The following is a 13,942-nucleotide window of genomic DNA, read 5'->3' on the forward strand; positions in this document are numbered from 1 at the left end:
TAAAACTCAATGCACTTTAAAAGGTAATATTACATATAAAAAATAGAACACAATGCTAAGATAATGAAAGAAAACTTCGTAAGTTAAGAAGAAATCATGTCAGCGCACAAACTGAAAAGCCAAGAGCACAGCAAGACCGGCCAAATTCGAAAATTATCTATATAGCAGTCAGTAGATGATGTCATATGGTAGTGTGAGACTTACTAAAAAAACAGCGAAACGATCGAATAAGAATTATAAGAAAACGTAGCTTTTTTTAGATGATCTAGCTTTTTTTTAACACTTCACTGCTCGCTGCACTGCTATTAACATTTGTCGTTGCTGAAGCTTACACTCCGTGTGAGAGATCGCTCAATGTTTATACAATACAAATGTATGTACATACACATGTATGTACATATATGAAAATATAATTCTTGCAAAGAGCAGATTTAAATGAATAAAATAACATCAAAGTTATTTATAAATATATTTAAAGTAACTACTATTAACTCATTGAATTGCTTTATAAATATTAACATTGCTGTTAATTTTTGTTTTGGCTGTTAACAGCCAATGTTGGCAAACGTCGCGCCTACAGCTGTTAAGGTTTTGAATAACATATCAGCATATGTGATGTTGACAAACGAAAGCATGCTGGCGCTTACACATCAATCAGATCTCATATAAAACATAACAAATTGTAAAAAAAAAACCTTCAACTGCTTTTCAAAACGTTACAATTTATTAGTTTACATTATGGCGGACAGCAAGGAAATGGGCACGGATGCTGAGCCCATCGAAGAAGTCAAGTTAAATAAACGCGATAGCTTGGTGTAAGTTGAAGAAAAAGTTATTGATAGTAATACTTATTTAAGGATCGGAAGAAACTTGCTTTTGGATCGCAACATTTCGTTTAGTAACTTATTTATTTTGTGTTGCAGCTTAAAGGATTTGCTGGAGAAACGTTTATCAGAATGTGGCTGGCGCCAAAATATTGAGGAATTGATACGCAAGACCGTGCAGGAGCGCGGCAATATCAGCCACGAGCAACTAGCTGCTGAAATAGTACCACACGTAAGCGATATACATATGTACAAGATATGCCTAAACAATTTACTAATATTTAATATTTTAATAATATTTATATCTTTATATAATAATATAAAACCAAAGAAAAATTTAATATTTAGAATTAAACTAGGAAACTGAAACCTGTTAGCTTTTTTCAAAACTGTTTGAGGGCCTGTACGAAAACAATCCAATATTTGTTGCTTACCAAAACTTTTGAAAATTGCTTCGTTATTTTCGATTCATAACCACAGAAAATAAAATGAGCTTCACGTTCATCTTTTAACTCTGTATTCTCATTAATGATCCGACTTTAATGGAACTTTTTCCCATCTACAATTCCTAAACACATTTCAAATAACAAGGATTGAAGTGTTGTTCCATATTAGAGTGATCGAAATGGTAGCGTAAATTCGAAATTGTTTTGGACAGATTTATTCGAGCTCGAAAACGGGAGCAGGATTCAGAATACTTGTATAACACTTCCTAAAGATCTTCATATGACTGATAAAAGAACTACTGCCGAAATATCATCACAGAACAGTTTCCTGGAACTACTTTCCAAAGATCTGTAGCTTAGACAAGAAATGCGTTATGTGAGGAACTTATTCTTGCTATGCCTTGAGAATCATAAACCAAATCTAAAATCAAAAGAAATACTAATCTGCTTGGGACACAATCCATTCCGAATTTACATTTCCTGCCTCTCTAATGATATTTACTTTTCCCAGGCTCGTGCCATGGTGCCCGATGTGGTGCGAAAGGAGATGATACTGCGCGTGCGCGCCGCCTTGGAGGAACCACTGCCCGTCAAGAAAGACTGAACAATAATTTTACAAAAAAGTACAACACGATTTGAGTAATGTTTACACACTAGAGCAGCACATTTGTCATCGATTTATTCACGTAATTAAGTAAATATATATATGTGTATATATATTTATATGTATTTGTATTTGTATGTACATTCCTTAGGTATGCTAAGCGCTAGTCATAAGTTATAGAACTGAGCCACTACTTTCGAATATAAATAAACAACTTAAGGATAATTGCATTATATAATTATTATAATATATAATTGCTATCTGTACGATTGGCTAAATAAAAATTGTAAATAGGAAACTAGGAACGCGGTTTATGGGCTCTGGTGGAGTTGTTGTTGCTATTATTATTGGCGTCTTATGCAAAATTAGGCTACAAATCATAAGGCTAGTGATTTATTTATGTATTTTGTATGATGCAATGTTTTTTTCTTGTTTTTTCATGTGTGTATGTGTTTTTTAAATATTGATTTTACTTATTCAATAGTGAGTCGATTGAAAAGTCTTTGAATTTGGCGTTGGAATCATCGTTAAATAATTGCGTTTGCTGCTCGCTTGTTGTTGCAGCTGGTGTTGCCGCAGTATGTTGCAATGCCGATGCTGCTGGCAACATTTTCATCAGCTTGTTGCGTGGCTTGCGCAAAAATTTTGTGTTTATTTGAAATTTTTGTGGTCTGCTTGTGGACGGGGTGTGTGTGGGTGTTGTTGTTTTTGTTGCAATCGCTGTTGCTGCTGTTGCTACTCCAGTTGTCGTTGTTGTTGTTGTTGTTGCAATTGTGTTTGTGCGATAATTTTGACGCCAAGTGCGCAGCTCATTATTTCCTGTGTTGCTACACAATGTTGCTGTGTCGGTTGGTTGCCGATTGAGTGCCATCGTTGTAGTTGCTGTTGTTGCCACTGTGGTGGTGGTGGGTGGTGTGGTTGTGGTGGTTGTTGCTGCTGATGCTGAAGCAGCTGCATATACCGCGCTGGCGCCAAAATATTTGAGAAAACTTTGCACCTGCATTAGACTCTCATTTTGATTGTTGTTGTGCGTTTTACACTGCTTGTCCTCATTCTCATCCTCGGCCTCGTAGTCCGGTGAGGAATGTTGCTGGGAGGATGAGGAGAATGGCGACGAGCTGCTGCTGGTGAGCTGTAAAGCGAAATGTTGAAATTGTTTGACTGTTAGAGTTGTCAGAGCTTCAGAGTGAATGTTAAATAAACTTGAAATCGGTGTTAAGGGTCGCTGCTAACCATGCAATAACAGAGGCAAGTTCTGTCTACTTACATCATCGTTCTGATTGACGGGCAGTGGCTGAAAGCCTCCCGCTGTTTGCTTCAGCTTGGTGTATGTGTGGGTTTTGGGGCGCTGTGTGGAAGCCTTTGGTTGCTGTTTGGGGGCATTGTTCGAGCTGTTTGCGTTGCGTCCACGTTTGGCCAACGTTCCTTTCTTCTTGGACAGTGGTTGTTGTTGTTGTTGTTCTTGGTGTTGTGGTTGTTGTTGCTGTGGCAGTGATAGTATTTGTTCGCGATACGACTTTCAGCTAGTTTTGGCGAGGTTATCGTCGCGCCTTAGTTGGGACTGTAAAAGAGTTGGCATTTAACATAGGACTTAACATTGTGGCTGTAAATGTCAAATAACAGAGAACAGTTAACAGTAACAGTTGATCAGCTGGCACACGAAAACAAACAAACAAACAAACAACAAACAATTTCTTTAACTTGCTTTCCTAATAATAAGAATTAACATTTTATGATGCGTAAAAAAAAAGTGAGCGGGCGCATTGTAGTTTTTGGTTTTGTTTTGGGGAGAAAATTAGGGCTACGGTCAGACATGCAAATAATTTGCAGCAGAAAAATATATGTATATTTGACTATAGAATTGTAATTGGTTTCGATACTGATATGTGTGCAATGGAAATGCTTGTCTGACCACAGCCTAAGGCACACGAATTGTATGTGTAAACATATTTGTGGTTGTTGTAGTTGTGGTTGAGTTGAATGCAGTTGAATGCGTTAAATTATAAGTCAAAATATATGGCATATATGATGGATGAGAATTTTGAAATAACGGTTACGAACAACGAACACACAATTGCCGACTCTCTCGCTCGCTCTCTTTCTCTCGTTTCTAAGCACTTCTGAACACATACACTCACACGCACACAACACACAACACACTACCTGCTGATGCGTGTTGTAGAGCGTATGATGAGCGGCATATGCCGTTGAGACTGCGGCACCACTGCTACTGTGTGGATGGGTGCAGGCAGAGGAGTTACAGTTACACAAATGTGCGCCACCTATGTGGTGATTTATTACAACGCAGCCCCCAAACTGTGGTGTGCTCGTTGCTGCTGTTGTGGTTGTTGTTGTTGTTGTTTTTGTTGTTATTATTGTTGTTGTTGTGCATATTGCTGCTGTGACGACATGTGGCAAACTGGCTGTTGTCGTTGTTAGAGTTGTAGTTGCTGTTGTTGCTGACCCACCTCGTCCACCAATTCCGACGCCGACGCCGACGCCAGCGCCACCGCCAGCTGCAACGCTTAAGCTGGCGGGGCCGAATGCCATCCCCACGCCCAACATGTGAGCGGCAACTGCCGCACTCGTTGCATGATGCGCTGTGGCATGCTGCATGTGCGGTTGCTGTTGTTGCTGTTGCTGCATGTAGGCCGCATGTGATTGTTGCATGTTGTTGCTGTTGTTACTGGAGATTGCATTGCTGCTACTGCTGTTGTTGTTGCTGTTGCTATTATTGCTGCTGTTGCTGCTGGTGTTGTATGCATGCGATGCTGAAACGTGCCTGTAAATAACATTGAACTGTTAATGGCTGGCAACTAAATAACATATGCTGTTAAGTAACAGACTGTTGTGATTACAGTTGAGCTTTTAAGTTACTATGTGTAGAAAATGTAGAAAAAAAACCGTCTTTATTGCAAAGTGATGCACATTTAAAGAAAACTTAATTTTTCATTTTAAAAGTTTCACATCTATTAGATTGTAATTCAATTAAGTTTCACTTAAATTTCCCTTTTTTAAAAAAGTTACTTATGCTTGAAAAAATCAACTGTTTACGCACCTTAGGCCCAAGTTCGTTGCTGCCGTTGCTGTGTTGTTACCACTGTTGCTGTTGTTGTTGTTGTTGATGCTGTTATTTGAATTGCCACGGTAGTCGACAATGCCACTGCTTGCACCACCACCAGCGCCACCACTGCTGTTGTTGCTGTTACCGCTGGCTGCTGTTGTGCCACCACCGGAGCGGCTGTTGGCAGTTGTGGGCGCTGTATTGGCAGCACTGGTCGCCAGAGATACGGCTGCTGCTATTGTTGTTGCTGCATTCAGGGCATTGGTGCTGTTAATGATGCTGTTACTGTTGCCGCTACCGCTGTTATTACCGCTGGAAGCTAATGTGGAAATAACAGAAGTTGTACAAGTTGTTGTTGCTGTTGTTGTAGTAGTGGTAGTAGTAGCTGAGTTTGTTGTTGTTGTAGAAGTTGTTGTTGCTGTGGCCATTGCGGTGGTTGTTGTAACACACGCGGCTGTAAGCATTTTGGTTAGACTTAAAGACTTTTGTATACCCATTGCCGTTTTTTTGTACATGTTGTCGTTGTTGTTTATCTTCTTCTTCTTCTGTTATTGTTGTGTGTGTGTGTGTGTGTGTGTGTGGGTGTGTGAGCTGGGTGTGCATGCAACATATTACAACACTTGGTCGTAACACAATCAAAATGTAAATTAAAAACAAGTTGCAGAAACTTTACATAAACTGAACAGCAAACAAATGAAGAGACAGACAGAAAGAGTGAAGTAGTGAGAGAGAGTAGAGTAGAGTAGAGCCAAGTGTACCGTTATATGAGCGCACAGTGTTGCAAATCATAAATAATAAATAAGAATTTAGAATTTGTTTTCGTACATATATTTTAATTTTTATTTTATTCATTTTGTAAATAAATAAAATCCAAAATGTAATTAATTAATTAATTAACTTAATTAATGTTGTGTTGGTTCGGAGTAGCAAATATTAGCATGTTCTCTTTTTTGTACTTTTCATATTTTCCTTACATAAATATGTATATATTTTAGGTGTATTTGTGTATGTGGTATGTGCCTATACAGATTATCTAAAACAATGGTTTAAGTACGTTTGTCATCTCAGAGAAATAGCTGCCTAAACAAGCTATGGTTTCGAAAATGCAATGCTGATTGGTTATATTTTGTTTTTTAATATATTTATAAATATACTTGTATGTATGTGTGGGTGTTTATTTACATGACTACTATGCATATTAGAGTGGGAATGGGGGTGGGGGGAGGGGTGTTGTTGTAGTGTGAACTTAAATTGTAAATATAATTAGCGACATGTTAGGAAAATGCAGCGTTGCTGCTGTTTGGCTTCGTTATCTATATTTAAAAGATTACAGTTATACCAATAGGTAGGTATCGATACTTTGGATTTATTTTCCTATCCTGTACTCCAAAGGGTAAAAGGATAATTTTTTGTCGACAAGTAGCGATACTTTGGAGTTATTTTATTTTTTCAATAATAAGTGTCGATAGTCCTGAATTAAATTTTAAATCATAGTTCTGTCGATAAGTATCGAAATTTTGTATTCATATTACTTTTTAAGTCATAGTTTAAAAAAAAAAAAAAATTTTATTTTTACAATTTCAATTGGTTCAGAAAGTATAGATACTTTTGATTTCTTGTATTCATATTACTTTTTAAGTCATAGTTTAAAAAAAAAAGAAGAAATATATATATTTTTACAATTTCAATTGGTTCAGAAAGTATAGATACTTTTGTTTTCTTGTATTTTAAAAAAAGTATATTAAGTCGGCCAGTAACGATACTTTTGATTTATTTAAATTGTGAAAAATATGTGTTTAGTAAATAAGTATTGATAGTTTCGTTTTATTTTATTTTGAAAATCATAATTTGATCACGAAGTACTGATACTTTAAATTGAAATAATAGTTTTTTTTCGATACTTTCGCATAAAGAGCCAAACAACAAGCAGCTACGCATCGAAAAACTTAAAACAGAGCACGTGAATCAAGCAATTTCACAGTTAGGATCGCACACTTATCATCTAATTGTGTATGAATGTAATGTAACTATCTATCTATCCATCTATAGATATTTATATGTATATATACAAAGAATAGAAAAAATTTGTGGTCGCAATCTGTGGCTCGCTAGCTAGCCGGCTGTGTCGCGTCGAGCTTCCAAGTAGGTAAGTGCTTTTTTGTTTTACGAAACTGCCACCAAGGAGTACAGAACAGAACACGCCGATTTCTCTCAATCTACTACTCACCATGCTCGGATTTCGTATTGTGCGAATTAAGCGGTATTTGCAGGCGTGCATTAACCGCCAACAGATGATCTCGGCGAGCTATCAGGCTGGTCACATGCTCCTCCAGGCGTAGATTCTCGCTCTGCAGCTGATGCAGACAATTCAGGAGGGCAGCGACTGCAATAAGAGAAGCAATGTACATTAATCGTTTAATAGAGTAAATCGTGTAATACTAATATGTATTATAGGATCGTATATAATATGTTGGAGACGAACCCTTCCAATAAATCGACTCATACTCACTATCGAAATGCTGGGCCTGCTCCATGAGAAACTGTGAGCCCTGCTCCCATTGACGTTCGAGCAGCTGTTCCAGACTCTGCAGCATGGGCATATTGCCATTCATGCCTGCACCACTGAACATGGACTGCAGGGGGTTGGGTGGTGCGGTGGTGTTATTCGATGTGCCTAAGCCGGCGCTCGCATTACGCTGCCATAGCAATGAAAAATTAAAAATCTTATAGAATGAGAAGAAAATTGCTTTTTGTTTAGATGTACCTGCTTGCCCGGAAAGGGTACGCCCGTATATTGGGAGTTGAGAGAGTCGGGTGTATAGATGGCATGATCTTGGACCTCCATGTGTAGTTGCTCGGACAGTTTTTGGGCCACACTGCTGTTGGGATTGACGTGATTGCCCAGCATGTGGGTGGCTGTGTGCGCGATGATACCACCGATGGTGTTTGTGGTGGTGTTACTGCTGCTGGCACCACTTGTGCTGGCCAGTGGGGAGTTGCTGGTGGCTGCTGGAGTGGTTGGTGGTGTGGGCGTGCTAACTGAGCCACTTGCGCCACCGTTCTGCAGCAGCCGCACATCCTTGAGATCATGTTGATTGGCCGCCAGCGCTGCTGCTGCGGCGGCGGCCGCGGCAACTGCCGCCTGCGCCGCTAATGTAACATCCTTGGCTTTGCGTCCACGCTTGCGAACATTGGTAATGGGTGGCACAGTCACCTGCAATGCGGCGGGATTTGCTGCACTAACGTTGCCGGTGGTTGCTGTATGCAGGGGGCCGGCAATTTCGGAGCCCGGGGAGCTCGGTGGTGAATCCTTGATGGCACTCACAGGCAGCATCGGCACATCCTGGCCACTTTGTGCTTCGTAGCTGAACTTCAAGCCACCGGCAGTGGTGCTGCTGCTTGCCGCTGAACTGCTGCTCAGATTGAGACTCAGGGAGTTGGCGGTGGTGCTGCTTGTACTGGTGGTTCCATAGGCATCTGGCGTTCTATTTGTTTTCGGTTTAGTGGTGGTGGTGTTGGTTGTCGTTGTGGTGGTTGTTGATGATGCGTTGTTGTTGTTGTTGTTGGAAGAAGCATTGGAATTTGCATGTGTGTTAGTGTATGACAAAATTTCTAAATCAAGATGTTGCTGCGCATTATTTGTGGACGTGGTGGGATTAGTGGTGGCTATTAGACTAGAAGAGGAAGAGGTAAGGTTTGTTGGTGAATCACCAGAGGCGGTTACGTATTGCTGTTGTTGTTGTTGCTGCTGCTGCTGTTGTTGCTGTTGCTGATACATTTGCGCCTGTTGCGCACGCAACATTTTCTTATTCAAAGGTTTGGAGCTGGCAGCAACATTGTTGCCAGTGCTGTTTGGGAGCATGTTGTTGGCAGTGTTGCCATAAGCATGGGAATCGCTATTGCTGTTATTTTTGGTGTTGCTATTGCTGCGATAGCCACCGGCTGCAACATGTTGAGTAGTCATGTTGAGAGGTGTATTTTCTAATAAATTGGAACAACTGGAGGACGACGAGGAAATGGAGGAGCAGGAAGATGCCGAGCTGGGCGCCGACTCAGCTAAAGGCCCAGCATTGCTATTGTTGCGAGTGGTGCGCATTGTATTAGAGGGCGGTGAATCAATTGATGACGAGGATAACGTTTGCAACATAACCACTGGTGAGGCTACAGGTGGTGTGGGCAACGCTGGCGGCGGCGTGGGTGTTGCACGATAGTGTGGTGAATTGTGGCGGCTCAGCTTTTCAGCGGTGGTTGCGGTTGCTACTTGAGCTGTTGTCGACTCATGTGTGGCATGTGCCTTGCCTAGGGCGGCGCCGCGTTTCTTGCCCGAGCGCGATTGGGGTTTGTTTGTGCTGTTGGTGGTTGCAGTGCTGGTAGGCGTGGGCGTAAAGGAGCTGGACGACGAGTGCACCGGTTGTTCTAGTGGTTGCTGTTGTTGTAAGTTCTGTTGTATTTGCTGCTGTGGTTGTTGTTGTTGTTGCTGCTGCTGTAGCTGTTGTTGTTGGTGTGTTTGGTGGTGGTGTGATCTACGCGTGGTGCAGTGTGGTTTTAATAATTGTAGTGATTGGGTGGTGTATTGGGAAGACATTAGGCAAAACGAGAGAAAAATAGAGAGTCATTTATAGAGAGAGCGGCGGTACACAGTGTGGTGGTTCGTGTGGTGCTTGTGTTGTTATGGTGTGGTGTGGTGCGGTGGTGTATTGAATGTTTGGTTGTGTGGGTAAGCAACAACTAAGAACAACAACTAATTAAAATGAAAGTGCTTGCTGAACAGCTGCAGCAAAAACCCACCATGTGGTGAGTTGGCATAAATGATAATTTAAGTTCTGGAAACGGCAACGCAGCAACAAATTGAACAACAAAATACGACAAAAATGAATTAAACTGAGGCGCACACGCAGGCAACATAGAAAACTTGTGTATGGTAGTTAGTGGTGGTTAGTGTGGTGAATTGTGGTGCGTACCTGCTGCGACGTGTCGGCGCCGCTTCCTGTTCCTGCAACTGCTGTACACGCGTTGTTTGCTTCTCGTAGCTTATCTTCAGATTTCCAGTCTCTGTGGTGGTGGCGGTTAGACTACCACTGCTTGCACCACTGCCACTACCACCACCACCGATATTACTGCTGACTAGACTGCCCCCCAGCGCAGGCGATGATTTGCCACTCTGATGCTGTATAACAGAGGCAGCAGCGACACCACTCGCCACCACTGAACCACCAAAGACACCGGCCGCATCCAATGGAGGCATGCGTGGTGATTGGCGTTCATGATGCGAGCCACTACTGACACTCTGCTGTGCACGTCCTGTGGCTAAATGTGCATCTGTAAAGCATGTATATGTGTGAGTGGTTGGTTGTTCTGAGAGTGGTTTAGTGCGTTGTAAACTCACCACTGCCGCCACTTTGGCTGCCAGGCAAATTGATACCAGGTACATTGGCTGTGGAGAGCGGTACGGAGACATACAGACTGGGCGCATTGCCACCACTGCTGCTGGAGCCACCTCCAGGTGGTTGTTGCTGCTGCTGTGCACCAATCTGATCCTTGCTGTGTTTTCCGCTGCTACTACTGCTGCCATTCTTGCCCGTGTCCGCATGCGACGACTTCTGATAGGCCGATGTTGTCGAAGCCGCTGCTGTGGCAGCACCACTGCTTGAGGTAGTTGTGGTGGTTGCTGCCGCCGCTGTGGTGGCAGCTGTTGCCGTTGCACTAGCTATTGACGCTGTCGTTACGCTCACCAACGTTGCATTCACCTCAGCGGTGGCGGATGTCTGATGCGTGGGTGGACTGAGCTCCGTTCGTTGCTGGAAATGATAACAAGAAGAAGAAAGCAATTCATATTTAGTTTGTGGTGCTTTATAGGTGGTTCTTAAAGCTAACACGAGATGTGGTTTAACAACGACTTGTTTGTTCTTTTCTGCTTAAGGCTGTTGTTGTTGTTGTTGGGGCTGCGGTCATTAAAAGTTATGTAGACACTTCCGGCTGAATAAGCGACTTGTAAACACATGTCGTCCCAAAGGTTGAGGGGAAAGAAACAGTTGAAGTGGTTTCAGGCAATTACAGCCACACATATGTACATATGTATATACACATATGTAGGTACATATGTATAGCCAGCGATATAAGTGCTGTCTGCCTCAGGCCGACTTCAAAAGAACCGTAATGTGGTAGATATAGTAAATAAATGAAGAGTTCGCGCGCAGCTAATGTTAATAATATTACACTTTTCTTTAAATGAAGCCTACGAATGAAATACTAAAGATATCCACGAAAGTCTGATTGTTGCTTAAGAACTGATTAAAGATGAAAATATTCTTTAACAGTATCCAACCACTACATGTTTGACACGTTCTTCATCAAGTTTTCTAAAGCTTTTCTTATTTTTAATTCCCTAATCAATCATTAATATTTAACAATTAAGCCATGTTTAAGATTATTTATAGACTCGTATGTTGTGTGTGGAAAATTTTCATAAAAACTTCTTACTGTATACATTATTTTACGTTTCTAGACATATAAAACATGTATTAATGTTTTTTTTTTAATGAAATATCAAAACTTATATTAATCGCAATGGAAATCTGTATTTACAATTGAAAATAAAATATTCTGCAGAGGTTCTGGGAACTTCGTGCCTTGAGAGTAGAGTAGAATCTCAACTAAATGTTTTATCAAATATTTGAAGTAAGAGATTCTCATTCTAATTTTTTGTATAATACAATTTTTTTTAAAATCTCTTTTCGTTCTTAGAATTTAGAGTTTCGATATAAGAATTTCTTGTATATTTATTTATTTATTCTTATGGGGACCTTAATGGAAAATACACATCTATAAAATCTGTGTAAAATTTTAAATTATTTATATTTATTTTTATGAAAATAATAAATAAAAAAAGCATTTATCGATTCGGCATTAGCTTTGAAATGGAAAACAATAGCATAAGGAGACACTAAATTGAAAACGATTGGTTCTACTTTAAAACAAAACTGAAAATATCTATTATCATGAAATGTAACTTTCAACATCGAAATAACAACAATTTGACTTGTTGACTAAGTTGTCTTAATAGTTGGTATTTAATAGCAAACTAATTTGCCAAAGAAATCTAAGTTAAGTTTATACATATGCTTATTTATTTTTGTAGTGCCAACCAACTACGTTGCGACATTTTGCTTTGACAGTTGTTTTACAGCGCGCTGTTAACCGCATGTCCCTGTTAGTCAATCAACTGCGTAAGCTTTGTTTGGTTGCTGATAATTGTGGATGTGGTGGTAAAAATCACGCGACGCAGCATGTGTTCCATATAGATTAAAAGTTTTATTTGCAGTCCAAAGACAGGCCTCACACACACACACACACACACGCACACATTCATAGAAACACATAAACAAAGGTACACAACATGCAGAGAACAGGAAAACAAAAACAATGCAACTCAAGAGCTTATCGCTTGATGCACTCAAAACAGTCGCCGCCGTTCGCCTGTCAATGGCAATAACTAAAAAGCAACGGCAACATGTAATAATGATTCAAGTCAAAAGAATGCTCAGACAGCAGCAGGAGTTGCAGCAGCACTAACAACAACAACAACAAGAACAGTAACATCAACAGTAACCACAGCCACAAGCCACTCGTCAGTTAGTTAACAACAACAGCAACGCACCAATGCAACGACGAGTTATTTTTTTATTTTATTTTTATATTCCCTCCACCTTCTGTGGTTTGGCATATGTTGCCATATGCAACAATGTATGTAACTTTATATGTACGAATGTGTATGTAACTAGTCACATGCATGGGTGTGTGCGAGAGTGTGAGGCAACAAATGTTACATGCAGCACCAGCAGCAGCAGCAGCAACAGCGGAAAACGAAACCAAACATAATGCTGAATGCATAAACAATAAAGAGCGCACAGGAGTTGGGGAGAGGAGATACAGCCAAGAGAGAGAAAGAGAGAGAGAGGAGCTGGCAGCTTCACTCTGAGCGACAGCAGTAGCTGCGTGAGCTGTTGCTGTTGCTGTTTAATTTGAGGGTGGGGGTTTGGCGTTGTGTTGTTGTTGTATTTTGGTCACGTAGACAAAAAGTTGAAAAACTATGTCTATGCATTGAATGGCGTTGCCACCTGGAATGCAACCGCTACAAAGAGAGAGGGAGAGAAAGAGAGTGCAGCAACATAACAATAACAATAATAGTGCTGCGTTCCATTTTTACATTGACAGTTGTCGTTGCAATCCAATTAGAATTAAAGTTACATCAAATATTTTTTATTACCGTTACTAATTGAGTAAGACTGGTGCCGCGGCAGTTTTAGGGCCTGTTGCTCCTTTCTTGTAATTTCTACACTACTTGCTATATTCAAGAAGTGTCGAATTTCTTCAACAAACAAGCGCAACAACAACAACGTCTTCATGCTTCATTAGATTTGGGTCAGGCAGGCATTTAAAATCGTGAACTCACAAGCTAAAGAGCTGTTTTGTTTTGTATTTCATGTCAGTAATGCATTTTCGGTTCTTTTGGGTTTTCTGCTCCCATCTGTCTATTATACACACATGGAGTTCTTGCAAGGATTCCAGATCGGATAACACTGAAGCAATCAGTATTACAAATGTGTACGATATTGTGGACATGTTCCTTTTTATTTCCTATTTAATATATTTGCGTTCTCTTTAGAGACTGATAGAATTAATCATATACCTATTACAAGCGCCAGTTTTTAAAAGAAACAATTGTAGGGCCCTACTGCCGTCTCTAGTCAGATTGTAAACGTAACATCGTCGTTTTATCTATCACAAATATTGTAATAGAGGTCAGATAATGTTATGACAAAGTATTTTTAGAATTAGGATAAGTTTTATGATTATCTCGCTTATTTTTCCGCTTTTAAAATGTTGGTGCCCGCCAAATGCTGGCCTGGTGTGAGCAGACGAAGTGAGAAGCAGCAGCAGCAGCAGGCAGGAGAGTCGGAGTGATTATCCTGTTGCTGTGCCGAATGAGTTTGCTTTTGGTTGA

General features: G+C 40.5%; 3 protein-coding genes across 5 annotated transcripts in view; 1 reads left to right on the forward strand and 2 right to left on the reverse strand.

The window, feature by feature from the left end:
- Positions 1 to 660: 660 nt before the first annotated feature.
- LOC115623807 (enhancer of yellow 2b transcription factor) lies at positions 661 to 2,044 on the forward strand. 2 transcript variants are annotated; one of them, XR_003995427.1, is made up of 4 exons: positions 661 to 815; positions 924 to 1,056; positions 1,782 to 1,964; positions 2,026 to 2,044. XR_003995427.1 is itself a non-coding variant. In XM_030518351.1 (3 exons), exons 1-3 carry the CDS (start codon positions 739 to 741, stop codon positions 1,872 to 1,874), a joined length of 303 nt encoding a protein of 100 aa, XP_030374211.1. In that variant the 5' UTR covers positions 661 to 738; the 3' UTR covers positions 1,875 to 1,999. The 2 variants fall into 2 exon arrangements, 1 of the variants encoding a protein (XP_030374211.1); XM_030518351.1 differs by lacking the exon at positions 2,026 to 2,044 and having other exon boundaries at positions 1,782 to 1,999.
- On the reverse strand, positions 1,944 to 4,424 carry LOC115623927 (mucin-5AC-like). The gene is given in 3 exon segments (XM_030518486.1): positions 1,944 to 3,006; positions 3,142 to 3,435; positions 4,038 to 4,424. Coding segments are annotated over 3 exon segments (1,344 nt in total). The 3' UTR covers positions 1,944 to 2,343.
- Positions 4,425 to 6,978: 2,554 nt separating this feature from the next.
- LOC115623802 (protein AF-10-like) overlaps positions 6,979 to 13,942 on the reverse strand; it is a 34,728-nt gene continuing 27,764 nt past the window's right edge. For both annotated transcript variants that reach the window (XM_030518344.1, XM_030518345.1), the window contains 5 exons: positions 10,325 to 10,736; positions 9,900 to 10,257; positions 7,703 to 9,461; positions 7,448 to 7,634; positions 6,979 to 7,321 (listed from right to left, as the gene is read on the reverse strand). In XM_030518344.1, coding sequence (XP_030374204.1) covers positions 7,158 to 7,321; positions 7,448 to 7,634; positions 7,703 to 9,461; positions 9,900 to 10,257; positions 10,325 to 10,736 — 2,880 coding nt within the window. In that variant the 3' untranslated portion in view covers positions 6,979 to 7,157. The remainder of the gene's footprint in view (positions 7,322 to 7,447; positions 7,635 to 7,702; positions 9,462 to 9,899; positions 10,258 to 10,324; positions 10,737 to 13,942) is intronic.

The sequence above is a fragment of the Scaptodrosophila lebanonensis genome, unplaced genomic scaffold, assembly GCF_003285725.1.
Source record: "Scaptodrosophila lebanonensis strain 11010-0011.00,11010-0021.00 unplaced genomic scaffold, SlebRS2 tig00000053-arrow-pilon, whole genome shotgun sequence".
NCBI classification, from domain to species: Eukaryota; Metazoa; Arthropoda; class Insecta; order Diptera; family Drosophilidae; genus Scaptodrosophila; species Scaptodrosophila lebanonensis.